At 34.7% G+C, this 14,565-nt stretch overlaps 1 protein-coding gene across 2 annotated transcripts; it reads right to left on the reverse strand.

The window, feature by feature from the left end:
• Positions 1-3,659: 3,659 nt before the first annotated feature.
• LOC132182821 (receptor-like protein kinase 7) lies at positions 3,660-6,402 on the reverse strand. Of its 2 annotated transcripts, XM_059596171.1 has the most exons (3): positions 4,948-6,402; positions 4,708-4,833; positions 4,532-4,600 (listed from the first exon to the last, which is right to left on the reverse strand). In XM_059596171.1, exons 1-3 carry the CDS (start codon positions 6,335-6,337, stop codon positions 4,575-4,577), a joined length of 1,542 nt encoding a protein of 513 aa, XP_059452154.1. In that variant the 5' UTR covers positions 6,338-6,402; the 3' UTR covers positions 4,532-4,574. The 2 variants fall into 2 exon arrangements, with proteins under 2 accessions (XP_059452153.1, XP_059452154.1); XM_059596170.1 differs by having other exon boundaries at positions 3,660-4,833.
• Between the last annotated feature and the right edge of the window lie 8,163 nt (positions 6,403-14,565).

A 14,565-nucleotide genomic window follows, 5' to 3' on the forward strand; every position in this document is an offset into this window, starting at 1 on the left:
GATGACGTCGTTCGGTGCCTCCGAAGCTGGGTTACCTCTTAGTGGGCCCACATGAAGGCGCTGGGCTTTTACTTGGGTGAACAGGCTGTGGGCTTGATTGTCGGATACCAGGCCCAATGGCTTTAGGGCAAATTATGGTGTAACATATACCAAGCTTTTTTCTGTATTTTACACAAACTAAAGAGAAACCCATTTTTATCAGTTTTTTGAGGAAATTACGAATAATACAGTTTTCGTTCCATACAAAAAACACATACTCGTAGACGGTGGAAACGCGGAATTTGAAGCAATAAAGCAATAATTAATGTCTAATTTACGTACCACTTTTTTGAGTGTGGAGTAGAAAAAGTAGTAAAATATATATTAACTATGAAAAATAAGTCTAACCTTTCGCAAAAGCACTTACTTTGTTACTTGGAGGAAATATTGTGTGAGGGGCCAAGGCAAGTCAAGTCAATTAAGCACCATTTTGTGTAACACTTTTCAAATAATATGAGGGGGAAACAATATTGTTCCAATTTGAGTATCTCGCCGAAGAATATGTGGTTTCGCTTTTCAAATAAAGCAGTTATTCTTATTTGATGGCAAATAAAGAACAACATGGGAAGATGGGTTTGCTTCCACCACTTCAATAATTTATTTATTTTTTGTCAGCACTTCTATTAAATTAATTACTTGCTATCATTTTTTTTATTATTATTATTTTGTTAATCCCATTACCAGTATCTTTTGCTAAGCACCAAATTGCTTTTGCTAAAGTAGGTGCTCCTCTTGCTGATTAAGTGGTACGTTAGGCTGTTTCCCATTAAAACAATAAATAATTTTTCTAAACCATAAGCAATAAATATGGTTTGATTTTTCTAAAGTAGGTGCCCCTGCTGATCAAGTGGTTAGGCTGTTTCTCAGAAGAAAAAAAAAAAAGGAAAGTAAGAAACGTGGTCTTAGCACTAAATTGCTTTTAAATTTCTTATGTATTCATTACTTCAGACTGTTTCTGGTCATTTGACTTCCTTAACAAACACTCTGTTTCTATCAAATATAAACACAATCGTATATATATGCTCTTTTATGGATATCCACCACAACATATTCTCAAAACTTTCATTCTAATCATGCGTTCTTATATAGAGGTCCCTGAGGCATTCTAATTCGATTGACGGGGATAAGATACTCTTATTTAGATTTTACGTATAAAATTTCTACTCACCCACTTTAGTTTCTCTCTCTGTTTTTTTTTTTCTTTTTTCTTGGTTAATATTGCATAGGATCCTTTAAATTTAATATATAACAAAGGAAGTTGTCTAAAATAAGGGGGAGAAAACACAGACACATGCAAACTCACAAACACAAACACTAAGATATTACATTGAAACTTGTATAGGCTTACAAAAACATAAACATTTATAATTTATCTAAAACATTTTATTTAACTAAATTTAAATTTATGACCTTCTCCAATTCACCATTCTTCGAGTTTGCTACATCTTTCCAAAAGTCCTCACAAACCAATCATATTTCCTTGCTATCACAGTTTGCCCGATAACAACTCCTATTACAAATCCACATCCATACCCAATAACAACTACTTTCCAGCCAAAGTCAAATGGAGACTCTGAGCTCCGATTGTTTTCAAAGGGAGAAGGTGGATTTTGAGCGTAGTTGAAATCTCCACATTTTTTAGGATAATTGTATAATAAGTCCCTGAGTCAACTCTCCAAAATTTTTAAATTCCTAAGTGTTTTTTTTTTTTTTTCGACTTTTTACTCTCTGGGTCAATGGAAATGACAATAAAATCCATGGCGTCAAAATTTTTAACCGCTATTAGTCTGGGTCAAAACGCACCGTTTCACCTCATTAAAATATTAATTTTTTTAATTTAATTTTTTTTTTTTAAAAAAAAAGACATGGGTGGCCGAACCACCCCATAGGGGGTGGCTGGCCACCCCATTTTGCCTGGAGGTGGTTCGGCCACCCCTGTCATTTCTTTTATTTTTTATTATTTTTTTTATTTCTAGATTTAAATTTAAAAATTAAATTAAAAAAAAAATTAATATTTTAATGAGGTGAAACGGTGTGTTTTGACTCAAACTAACGGCTGTTAAAAAATTTTAACGACAGAGATTTTATTGTCATTTCGATTGGCGCAGAGAGAAAAAAGTCGAAAAAAAAAACTTAGGGATTTAAAAATTTTGGAAGTTGACTTAGGGGCTTATTATACAATTACCCTTTCTTTTATATAAAGGATGAGCAAAAATCCAATTATGATAATTTTAAAGTGTAAATAATTTGATGGAAAAATGATGTTTAAAAGATCGAATGTATATGCCATAAAGTAAAATAAAACAAGAACTACCACCCGTTTGAATTTCCAACTAAATAAAATCAAAATTTGGGTAAAATTCTTTAAAGATTTAATGTAATTTTAAGAGATTGCAAACATTGAAAATTACTTATCACTTATCACTTATCACTCCAAATAAGATACGTTTCTTACCCCCAAAATCTTTGAGAAAGTGAGGCAAGCGACAAGTCCAAAATTACATAAAGGAAAAAAATAAAAAATAAAAAATAGAGGGAAAGAAAGAAGAGTGTATCCTCCATTCTCCAATCCCTTCCCTTAAGATATTCTCCCAATCCTCAGGGAAATTTTCCTGAAAGCGACGCTGCATTACAGCCCTCCGTATCCTCCTACTAAAACCACAACCCAGAAAATAAATGGTGGGAGCTTCCAATTACATGCACTCCCTGCAAAACAGTCAATTAGCATCTCCTTTTGAGCGATCTATCCCCGGTGCTAAGCCTATCTTTCATAGCCACTCGGAGGATGAATGCATGCTTAGGTTTTGCCACTGAAAACCAAACCATATTACACCAATCCACCTTCGACTGTTTCACCCTCAACTCTTTCCAGGTTTCCCTGCTAATGAATTTCTTTGATTTGGAAGCGACCCATATTGGAGTACAAATGTCCCCTCTATATCATAATTATCATAGTTTGAATTGGAACCATATCGGGTTTTCCGTCAATAACAAAAAAAAAGATCTTCCACTCTTGAGCGGTAACCTATCGGTAATCAAATACCCATAAAGCTTCAAATTTTCCATAAACCTATCAATAATAAATCAATTCATTCACATAAGCTTCAAAAATACCCACAAACAAAAGCTTCAATTCATTTACCTTTTGGCTTTTGTTAAGTGGGTGGAGCTCGATTCCTTGTCCATGAAGGATATCGTCACAAAAGGAGAGAAAGAAAAAGAAAGAGAGAGAGAAAGAGAACCAGATAGGGATAAGCGATAAAAACAGAGACAGATGCACACAAAGAGAGATTGAGAAACAGAGGAAGAGGGATGAGAGAGAGGCAGTCGTGCGTTTTTTTTTTTTTTTTTTTAAAGAAGTTTCCAATAGGAAAAGACGATGAAGCATAACTGGGTTGGCGAGAGAGTTTCTCATACGTGTGTTTCTCAGCCGTTACCTTGTTGAATGTTTACCTTTACACATTTTGCTGATACATTCATCAATGGTTTCTAATTTACACAACACAAACTAGGAACAGAGCCAACAAACAAACAAGATTGTTTAATATAAGGAAAACACACACACAACAGATGCAAACTCACACACACAAATAGTACGATATTACAATGAAATTTGTATACGCTTACAATTCCATCAAGCAATCAAGCAGCCTATAATAATGCTAGAAACATAGACATTTATACTTCCCTAAAACATTTTATTTAACTAAATTCAAATTTATGGCCTTCTCCAATTCCCCATTCTTTCAATTTGCTACATCTTTCCAAAAATCTTAACAAACCAACCATACTTCCTTGCAATAACAATTTGCCCAATAACAACTCCAATCACAAATCGACATCCATACCCTATGGCTACTACTTTCCACCCAAACTCAAATGGAGACTTTAAGCTTTGATTCTCTTCAAAGGGATAAGGTGGAGTTGGAGTGTACTTGAAATCTCCACATTTCTTTGATAGTGGGCTTCCACACAATCCTAAATTACCTCCAAACGAATTATTTTGAAATGTGTCAAGTTGATTTCCACGTGGTATAGGTCCTGTGAGACAGTTGTTGGAGACATTAAAGTATTCAAGAGAAAAGAGTTGGGCTAGCTGTACAGGTATCTCTCCAAATAACTTATTTTGAGAAAGGTCCATTGATTCTAGATTTGTCAAGTTACTTAAAGATGGTGGGATATGACTAGTAAGAACATTATTAGAAAGATTTAGCGAATGAAGTCCTTTAAGACTCCCCACAAGTTCTGGAATTTGTCCTTCAAATCTATTGCTTGAGAAATCAATGACCCGAAACACATCTGGGATTTTTTCATACTTCAGCATTGTGCCTTTGTTTGCAAGTGTGATTGTGAATGGGACAAGATCCAACCCCATGTATTTCAATTTCTTCGCACCAACAACTTTCATGGCATTCCAATGTTGGAAATACTTTGTAGGCAAAATTCCAGAGAAATTATTTTGAGAGAGATCAATGATATGCAACTCAGGAAATGTATAATTGATTTGAGGACTCTTTATTGCACCTTGGAATACATTAGAACGGACAACGAGAACCTTCAACTGAGAAAGAGCTCCCAACCAAAAGGGAAAGGTATCATTGATCTGATTGTTACCAACATTAAGATATTCAAGCTTCATACAATTGGCCATAGATCTTGGTAGCTCACCTTGGAATTGGTTTTCACTTAAGTCAATCATCCTTAAGTTGCTTCCCTTTGCCCAAGTTTTTGGGATGGTGCCATGGAAGTTGTTGCTTTGTAGTTGAAGCACCGACAAACGAGAACTGAAGTTTCCTAAACATGGATGAAGCATACCACTCAAGTTGTTATAGGACAAATTAAGTAGTTCAAGCGAACTCAGATTGCAAACCAACCAGGAGGGAAAGGTGTCATTGATCTGATTCTTACCAATATCAAGATACTTTAGCATCGTACAGTTGGCCATTGATCTTGGTAGCTGACCTTGAAATTGGTTTTCACTTAAGGCAATCATCAGCAAACTGCTTCCCATTGCCCAAGTTTTTGGGACGGTACCTTCAAAATTATTCATAGCAAGATCAATTGCGGATAAGTTCGACAACCTCCATATCCCCGCCGGAACAAGACCGGAAAGGGAATTGTTACTTACTCGTAGCCTTCGCAAAGACGAGCAATTCGCGTAGTTTTCAGGGATTCCACCGGTGAACCCGTTCTGAATCAGAAGCAGGTAAGTCATTTTGCCATTCTTGCACATGTCTGGCGGTATAGGACCTGTCAAAAAATTATCTGAAGCATCAATGAAAACAAAGTTGGCGCCGGAGCCAAGCTTTTGAGGAAGAGGACCCGTAAACTTGTTCCCGAAGATTGAGAAGCTTACAAGCTTATTGAACTCCCCAAGCTCTTCAGGAATCTCCCCTGTGAACTGATTATCATAGAGCTGTAGAGAGGCAATGTTCTTCAAGAGTCTCATCTCAGATATATTTCCTTGGAGGCTATTACCAGACGCATCAAAATTTACAAGACTCGTAAGATTTCCAAATCCCACCGGCAGTGTTCCGGTCAAGAAGTTATTGAAAAGCTCGAGTTGCCAAAGATTCTTGAGTTTTACAATATCACCGGGGATTTCACCGGAAAATTGGTTGCAGGAAAGCTCAAGATTTTCGAGCAGAGTAAGGTTTCCTAGACCCTCTGGAATTCGACCTCCGAGGCTACAGTTTGATAGGTAAAGCCAGTACAATTTCTCAAGCTTTAAGACCTCCACAGGGAAAGGACTTTCTTCAAAGACAATGTCGCCGAGGCTTAAGAAAGTGAGACTCGTAAGATTTTCCAACGATCTCCATGGAAATTGCCCAGAAAACCCACTGGTGTTTAAACTCAATAACTTCAATTTGCCTAAAGAAGACAAATCAGGCACTTCCCCAGAAAATGAATTCATACCCAAATCTAACTGTTGCAAACTAGTGCAATTCTTCAAGTCCTCAGAGATGCCACCATGCAAAAAATTGAAGCCCAGAGAGAGTTTCTCTAGCACCTGAAGCTTGCATATTGAATCAAATGGAAGAACCCCAGATAGATTTTGTTGGGGGAGATTGATTTCTGTGACAAACCCGTTGGAGTTGCATACAATTCCGCTGAAGCTGCATGTTGAGTTACCTGGCGTCCACGAACTGAAAACATTGGGGTTTGATTTTTGTAGAGCCGACTTGAATTCTAGAAGGGGCTGGAGCTCGTCGGATTTGGAGAAAGAAGTCAGGCTGAAAAAGAATAGAAAGACAAGCAGAGGACGCAGCCCCCGCCGGAAGAAATGATCCGCCGTCATGGCGGTGACGGAGTAGGAGTTGGTGGCGATGGAGTTGGTCAGTGTTGGAGTAAGTGGTGCATGGAAATGGGATAAGAGTTTATCATGCGAAGAGGAGGGGTGGAGAACTTTGGAAGCTATAAGTGCACTCAGTAAGAGAACACAAAATAGGAAGAAAAATATTTAACTTTATTCAACTTACTAACATAAATTGTTTACATAGGTATTTATAAGATACAAATAACATTTTTAACTTCTTTACAGTAACTACATTCCTTTACATATCATGTAACTCAAATATAAAATAGAAAATTGCTACCCTTACATAGGATTTTTACAAAAAATCCTTCCAAACTAAAAGACACGTGGCAAGGAAAAGGACAAAATTTAGTGTAGCAATTCTTTATAAAATGATTTTTGAAAAATTAAAAGACAATATCTTCAACTCACTTAATAACATATGAGAATATAAAATGAAAATACTCAACTAAATATTATTAAAATTAAGTTTATATATTATTCAACACAAAGTTTGTAGTGTTTTTTTCTTTTTTTTTTTTTGTCGTTCATTTTCAATTATTTTATTTTCTTAGTGAAATTCGTGAACAGCAAATGGTAAGATCCCGAACAAGACAAAAATAAAATAAAATAAAATAATTCAAGAAGATTTGAAGGTCGTAAAAGCAACATGAACCTAAACTTTGTTAGTATTTTAGTATGTCAAGTGAGATTCGGTTCTTTCACATTGTTAGAACAGTTTCTTAATTAGTGACAATTTGACTAAATTGCACTTGCAAAATAGAAAGAGAATGCACTTGCAAAATAGAAAGAGTGAATATTTGACATCTCACATGAATTCAAGGTCCTGTTGTTTTCATGGTGGTTTCACTTTCACACTTCAACTTTTGATGAACTCTGTCTTCTTTTCCCATTGCGTGTTTCTTTTCGCAACTTTAAATTGCTTTTGTTTGTATGCGTTCCACTTGCTAATTAAGTGGCCACAATTAATGTGTTGCAGTAGAAAAGATGGGAAAATTGGGTTAGAGGACGACGAAAGGACTAGGAAACTTCTGGAGTTTGTTGCCGCCTCTTTCCCAAAGTCTTAATGAACCAATTAAATAATTGGTTCATTAAGACTTTTTTAAAGTTATTATTTGGATGAAATGTATGCAAACAAAATAAATAGTCACAAACTTTTTCTTTTTTATTTTCAAATTTTTGAAAACTAAAAACAAATACAACAGATGAAGAGTACCAAGCTACGTCCATATCCCATCGCATGTACTTTTCAATTAAATTCAAATGAAAGCTCTAAGCCTTGATTCTCTTTAAAGGCTGAAGGTGGCAGTGGTAAATACTCATAAGTTTGCAACAAGATGTGAATAACGACTTGGATCAGAACATAGGCTGTCCAAGTGTTCCTGTTGGCTGTTGTGGGACCACTTTTTAACTGACTTTATCTTTCCCTCTAACATCTCGACAACCCAAAAGTTGAAGGTCTTACCATGAACTAGTACTTCTCATAGCATTAATTAATTTCCAGAACCAAATTAATGTCAAAAAGTATTATGACATAAATATGTACCTTCTTCTATCATCATACTTTCAATTTCCATGCGCTCATTCCCTACTTCTCACATGTACCTTTTTCTCTCATCACACCTCTTGATCTCCTTCTTATCATAGCTGGACCTCCATTAATGTCCATCCATCATCCAACTATGTGAAGTACTTAATTAATGACTATGGGCAGGTCCAAAAATGTAACATGGAGTATTAGAGTCACTATAAGAATCTGTTTCATCATCATCTACATTATTAGCAGTGATATTTGACATCATGGTTTATTAAAATTATTTGATTAATTATAGGTCTTAGTATTACTAACCACCAGTGTCTTGAGATAAATGTTTGATATTATTTACAATTTTAAGAGAATATAATATTTGAAGGCACTGTTTGCTATTAAGTAATGTAATATATCATATTTTTATTTTATACTATCCCACATTGACATAATGTTATCATATCAATCAATTCTTAGATTATTTTTTTTTTTTTATTAGTAGAAACTGTCAACAAATGTCAGTCCCTTTGATTTCGTCAAGATCCACATCTAAGATTCAGAGGAAATTATAATTTGATATAAACAATCACATTGGTTTTACACAAACTATTCCTGCTTGTTGGCATAACAAAAAGATAATAAAAAAAATGAAAGGGATAAATACTTGATACTCCTAGGATTTGGTAATTTTATTATTATTTTTTATTTGGTTTTTATTATAGGAAGTTCTTGTAGTTTTGATAAATGATCAAGTTAGTCCCTCCATCAGTTGACCTAACGGAATTCCATGTGAACCAATCAGATGTTAACACGTAGAACCTACTTAATTTTTTTAATTTTTTTTTTAAATTAAAAAAATGTATTTTTTACAAAAAGAAAAGAAAAAAAAAATTGGGGGTGACTCTTGGCCATTTGGGGGTGGCTCGGCCACCCCCTTTGGCCATGGGGGTGGCCTAGCCACCCCCTTGGCTCCAACAGGGTGGCCGAGCCACCCCCAGTACCCACTGAGGGTGGGTTCAGCCACCCCCTTGGGCACCAAGGGGGTGGCCGAGCCACCCCCATCCGGCCAAATGGGGGTGGCCAGGCCACCCCCATGGCCAAAAGGGGTGGCCGATTTTTTTTCCTTTTCTTTTTGTTTTTTTGTTTTTTTTTTAAATACAATTTTTTTTTAATTAAAAAAAAATTAAGTAGGTGCCATGTGTCAACATCTGATTGGTCCACATAGAATTTCGTTAGGTCAACTAACGATCAACTGACGGAGAGACTAACTTGGTTATTTATCAAAACCATAGGAACCTTCTGTGATAAAAACCAAACTCCAGAGGAGATAAAATAAAGTTACTAAATTCTAGGAGGTTTTAAGCATTTAACCCAAAAATAAAAACAAAAACCATTTAACGCGTGGTCCAAGGAAATGATTATGTGAATATTAGTGTTAATACGGTCATGTTTGCTTATAATTAACTGTAAATTGGGGAAATTGGAGAAGGCTGTTAAGGTGTTTAGGAAGATGTATATCATTATTTTAGACCAAATGCTGCATTTTAGAAAGAATATGGACGTTGACATAAATCAATAGGATCCATTTCTACGGTAGTTCACTCTTCATACGTTATTCTTAATTATTAGAACTTGATATATATATTGCCTACATAGAGTGGATGGTTTATAAAAATAATTATAGGTGCTAAGTTTTACATTGCGTAGTTACTAGGTAAAACATGGCTTTATAATAAATTTTAGAGAAGCTCCAAATTAACTAATCATTTTGAGGTAATAGAGTATATGTGACTAACGCTTTTTTCTGAGTTATTACAATAAATATCTTTATATATGTTTGATAGACCGGAGTGTTGGCTTGTTACTTTTCAATTTTTTCTTACCTACTTTAGAAAAATCAGTTTAGCGCTTCCTTTTTGTTCCTTTTTGTTGAGAACTCTAACCTCTTGACCAGAAGGGCAGCATCTACTTTAGAAAAAACACTTTAGCAGTAAGACCACGTTTGTTACTTTCCAATTTATTTATGAGAAACAGCCTAACTGGCCTCTTGACCAGCGGGAGGGTGCCTTACGTACTTTAGAAAAACCATATTAACCAAATAATAATAATAATAATAATAATAATAATAATAAAGTTTTAGGAAATACGTTGATAATGTACATGTAGCTACATTTGATAGGTTAAAACATGACCTTTTTTTTTTAGGTATTTTCCAGTGTTCTTCTTGTACTAGGTGGATATTATTTTTTAGGGATATGCTAGTTGCTCTCCTAGTATTCTTCTTGTATCTTCTCGATCCTATGTGAAAATTATTTTATAAAAATCAAGTGAGAGAAATAAGAACAATTTTCTTTTTTGTTTTTTATAAAATAATTTTCACATGTCACAATATTAAGGCACTTCTGAGAGTAATTCGGCTTATATATATATATATATATATATATATGATATGGGTTTGGAAAAAAAAAAAAATCTAATGTGGGTTTTTTGGAAAAATAGTGTATTCCTTAAAAAATAGTTATTTTTTATTTTTTATTTTTTAAAGAAATAAATATTCCTTTATAGCCTAGTAATTAAGGATATATATACGCGTTACATTTAAGTTTGGAGATCGACTCCAAATGGGATTTTAAAAAAGTGTGACTAATTAGATGCTTCCATTATTATTGAGTGCATTACGATTTCACATCATGTCACATGAAGGCCCTAGCTGTTGTGGTCGTTTAACATTCACGCTTAATTAATTTATCAAGTCTTGTTTTCTCATTGCTTTTGCATGCTTTTCTTTGTCTTCAACTTGCTACTCAGTTAGGTGGCCACAGTTTTCCCATTGCTTTTGCTTTTCTATGTCTTCCACTGTACCGTAGAAAAAGATTGGGAAAATTGGGTTAGAGGATGACGAAAAGTCTCGGAAACTTAATTGTTAACCACAACAATATTGTGTTGTAGAATTGAATGATGGTAAAATTGGAATAATTCACAATCAAATTACAGTGAACGTCCAAAAACCAAACTTAAAAAATAAATACACAGATAATGAAAAGAACGTAACATTTTTTTTTGGGGTCTTGAATGCCTAATACTTCTCTTGGTTTTTTTGTTTTTTTTTTTTTTTTTTCTACGCAAATACAAAACAAAGGGAAGGGTTATATAGGGGGTCCTTCCCACTATTGATCCCAATAGAAGAGAAGATGGGGGTAGTATTGAGAATGCTTCTAAACACAAGGTTAGTAGCGGCCCACTTAATAAGATGGTGTGCACGAAAGTTTGCACTTCTTGAAACTTTTGCAGCATTCCAATCTTGAAAATGCTAAAGTTTCAGTTGTATGTCAAAAATGATAGGAGCAAATGTCTAATATGAGAGACGAGATGGCTAATTGATTGACATAATTGTAACCAAAGAGTCACATTCCAACATTAATTTAGAACAGCCATTGGATAAGGATCCACTCTTGTTAAAGCTGCCATAACTTCTCCTTTATTAACATCCAAACAGTTCAGCTTTTTGGGTCTTGTTTATAAAGACCTTAGGACTACTAATCAAAACTACAAGCATATGGATCATACTAACTATAATATGGTAAGACCCATTACAACTCAAACGTCAAAGGCCCACTAACCTACCAAGGCCAAAAGCCCATTAACCTAATATACCCAGTACAATATCACCCACAAAAGAAATGGGATATCCAATTTACGAAGAAAGTGAAATAAATCAATGAATTGAACGGTTCCCTTCTCTCCTTGCCACTACCACACAAACTTGCAACAACTTTAGCAAGATATTTATTAATTGTTGGGACCCAAAATTTCCATGTTTGATCGTAGATGCAAACAATTAAGCTCCTCAATCAATTTTCGAGGGTTTGGAGATGGTGTATCCTTACGATCTCCACCTTCTAATAATTATTATCATTATTATTATTTTAATAAAAGGATCATTACAAACAGAAACAACCTTCACATGAGATTTACTATTTATTCTTACATTATGCAAAACTAAGTGGTAGATAAAATGGAGTAAAGACGGATTTAAAAATTTTATGACACCATACCCATGCAGAAAAGAGATCGTTTAAGAAATAAATATTTGATCTCGCAAAAGGATTTTTTTTTTTCTTTTAGTATTTATATAATCCGATGATCAGTTAGTTAAATCAAGGATGTCTAGCGGAGCTTTTTATGTGATGCTGGATTATTTTTGTGATAATGCCTCGCTGAAGGGTTAGAGCTCATCAGAAGCAGAGCAAAATGGACTCAAATCAAGAGCTCCATTTTCTTTGGTCTCTGCATTCGACGAAGGTTGATACCATTGATTTCATTGAGACCCACTTCCATTTGGCTGAATATATATGAAGTCAATAATGTGATATAAACAATCAGATTTGTTATATATATATATCAAGCTTTTTTATGCTTCTTACACAAACTAAAGAGAAACCCATTTTATCTGTTTTCCATTCCGTCGATTTTTAAGGAAAAACACATACTCACTCTGTGACACGTACACAAAAATTATAAGACACAGATCTGTTGAATTTTAGGTAGGCTACCAATTCTTTCAAGTACATATAATAATGCTCGAAGCATATGAAAATATGCATTTTATTTTATTTTTTGCAAACATTTCATCCAAATAACTCAAATTCTATAATTACATCCTCCGATTCACCCTTCTTGGAGTTTGTTGCCTCTTTCCAAGAGTCTTCATGAACCAATTATTCTTCCTTATACTCACAAATTTCCAAAAGATGAAAGAAAATTGAGCTATGCTAGTTGTGGGGTATCATTCCGGACAACTTGTTTCGAGAAAGGTCTATGGAAAATGACCAATAACAGCATTGTTGGAAAGATGGAGCAAATGAAGTCCTCTTAGACTGCCTAAGAGATATGGAATTTCTCCTCCAAATCTATTGTTCTGCAGAAATGCATGTATGAATGTCCACAATTCTCATGTTAGACTTCTTTCGGACTGCAGAAATTCCTTCATGAATGTCCCACAATTCCCATGTTTGGAAACTTCCCTTTGATTTCCAATACTATGAATTAGTTTGACCTTATTTATTTATTTATTAGAGTACTTTCCCTGAAATACATGTTTTTCCAAAAAAAAAAAAAAAATGGAGGAACATCGTGTGCAAGAAAGATGGAATTCAGTTTCTAGGAAAGTGCTCTGCTATTCACTGACCGAGATTTTACTTTTCTATTGCAAGTTCGTCTTTTCATTTGTAGATGCCAAAAAAGCACCTTACAAATTCCTAATTTAAAGGTTCAAGACAAACACCAAAATCTCCCACGGCTAACAATCAACCTACACAACACATTATAAACTAAAGAACAATTACAATTGAAATCAAACAAAACAATTAACAACTTTAGACAGAAGAAAGAGCAAATCAACTCTGAAAACTATACACTTTTCAACAGAGATAGAGACAGAGAGAGAGGCAGTCATGTGTTATTTTTATAGAAGTTTCCAATTGAAAAAGACGATAAAGAATAACAGGGTTGGCGAGAGAGTTTCTCATACGTGGGTTCTAATCAGCTCGCTGAAGGTTTACCTTTACACACTTTGCTGATTCATTCATCAATGGTTTCTAATTTACACGACACAAACTAGTAAAACAAACAAACAAGATTGTTTAATATAAGGAAAAAAAAAAAAAAAAACAAAAACATACACAACGGATGCAAACTCACACACAAATAGTAAGATATTACAATGAAATTTGTATACGCTTACAATTCCATCAAGAACCCTATAATCATGCAAGAAACATAGACATTTACACTTTTCTAAAACATTTTATTTATCTAAATTCAAATTTATGGCCTTCTCCAGTCACCATTTTTTGAGTTTGCTACATCTTTCCAAAAATCTTCACAAACCAACCATACTTCCTTGTAATAACAATTTTCCCAATAACAACTCCTATAACAAATCCACATCCATACCCTATGGCAACTACTTTCCACCCAAATTCAAATGGAGACGAGGAGCTTTGATTCTCTTCGAAGGGATAAGGTGGAGTTGGAGTGTAATTGAAATCTCCACATTTCTTTGACAACGGGCTTCCACACAATCCTGGATTACCTCCAAATGAATTATTTTGAAATGTGTCGAATTGACTTCCACGTGGTATAGCTCCTGTGAGACGGTTGTTGGAGACATTGAAATATTCAAGAGAAAAGAGTTGAGTTAATTGTGCAGGTATCTCTCCAAATAACTTGTTTTGGGAAAGGTCCATTGATTCTAGGTTTGTCAAGTTCCCTAAAGATGGTGGGATATGACCAGTGAGAGTATTATTGGATAGATTTAGCGAATGAAGTCCTTTAAGACTCCCCACAAGTTCTGGAATTTCGCCATCAAATCTATTGCCTGAGAGATCAAGGACCCTAAACACATCTAGGATTTTCTCATACTTCAACGTTATGCCTTTGTTTGTAATTGTGATTGTGCATTGGATAGAGCTACCAAACCCGTCTCTTCTAGAATTCACCTCCATGTAATTCAATTCATTTGCACCAACAACGTTCATGGCATTCCAATGTCGGAAATACTCTGTGGGCAAATTTCCAGAGAAATTATTTTGAGAGAGATCAATGATATGCAACTCAGTGAATGTATTGTTGATTTCAAAACTCTTTATTGAACCTTGGAATGCATTAGAACGGAGAACGA

The sequence above is a fragment of the Corylus avellana genome, chromosome ca5 (assembly GCF_901000735.1).
Source record: "Corylus avellana chromosome ca5, CavTom2PMs-1.0".
Classification (NCBI taxonomy): Eukaryota; Viridiplantae; Streptophyta; class Magnoliopsida; order Fagales; family Betulaceae; genus Corylus; species Corylus avellana.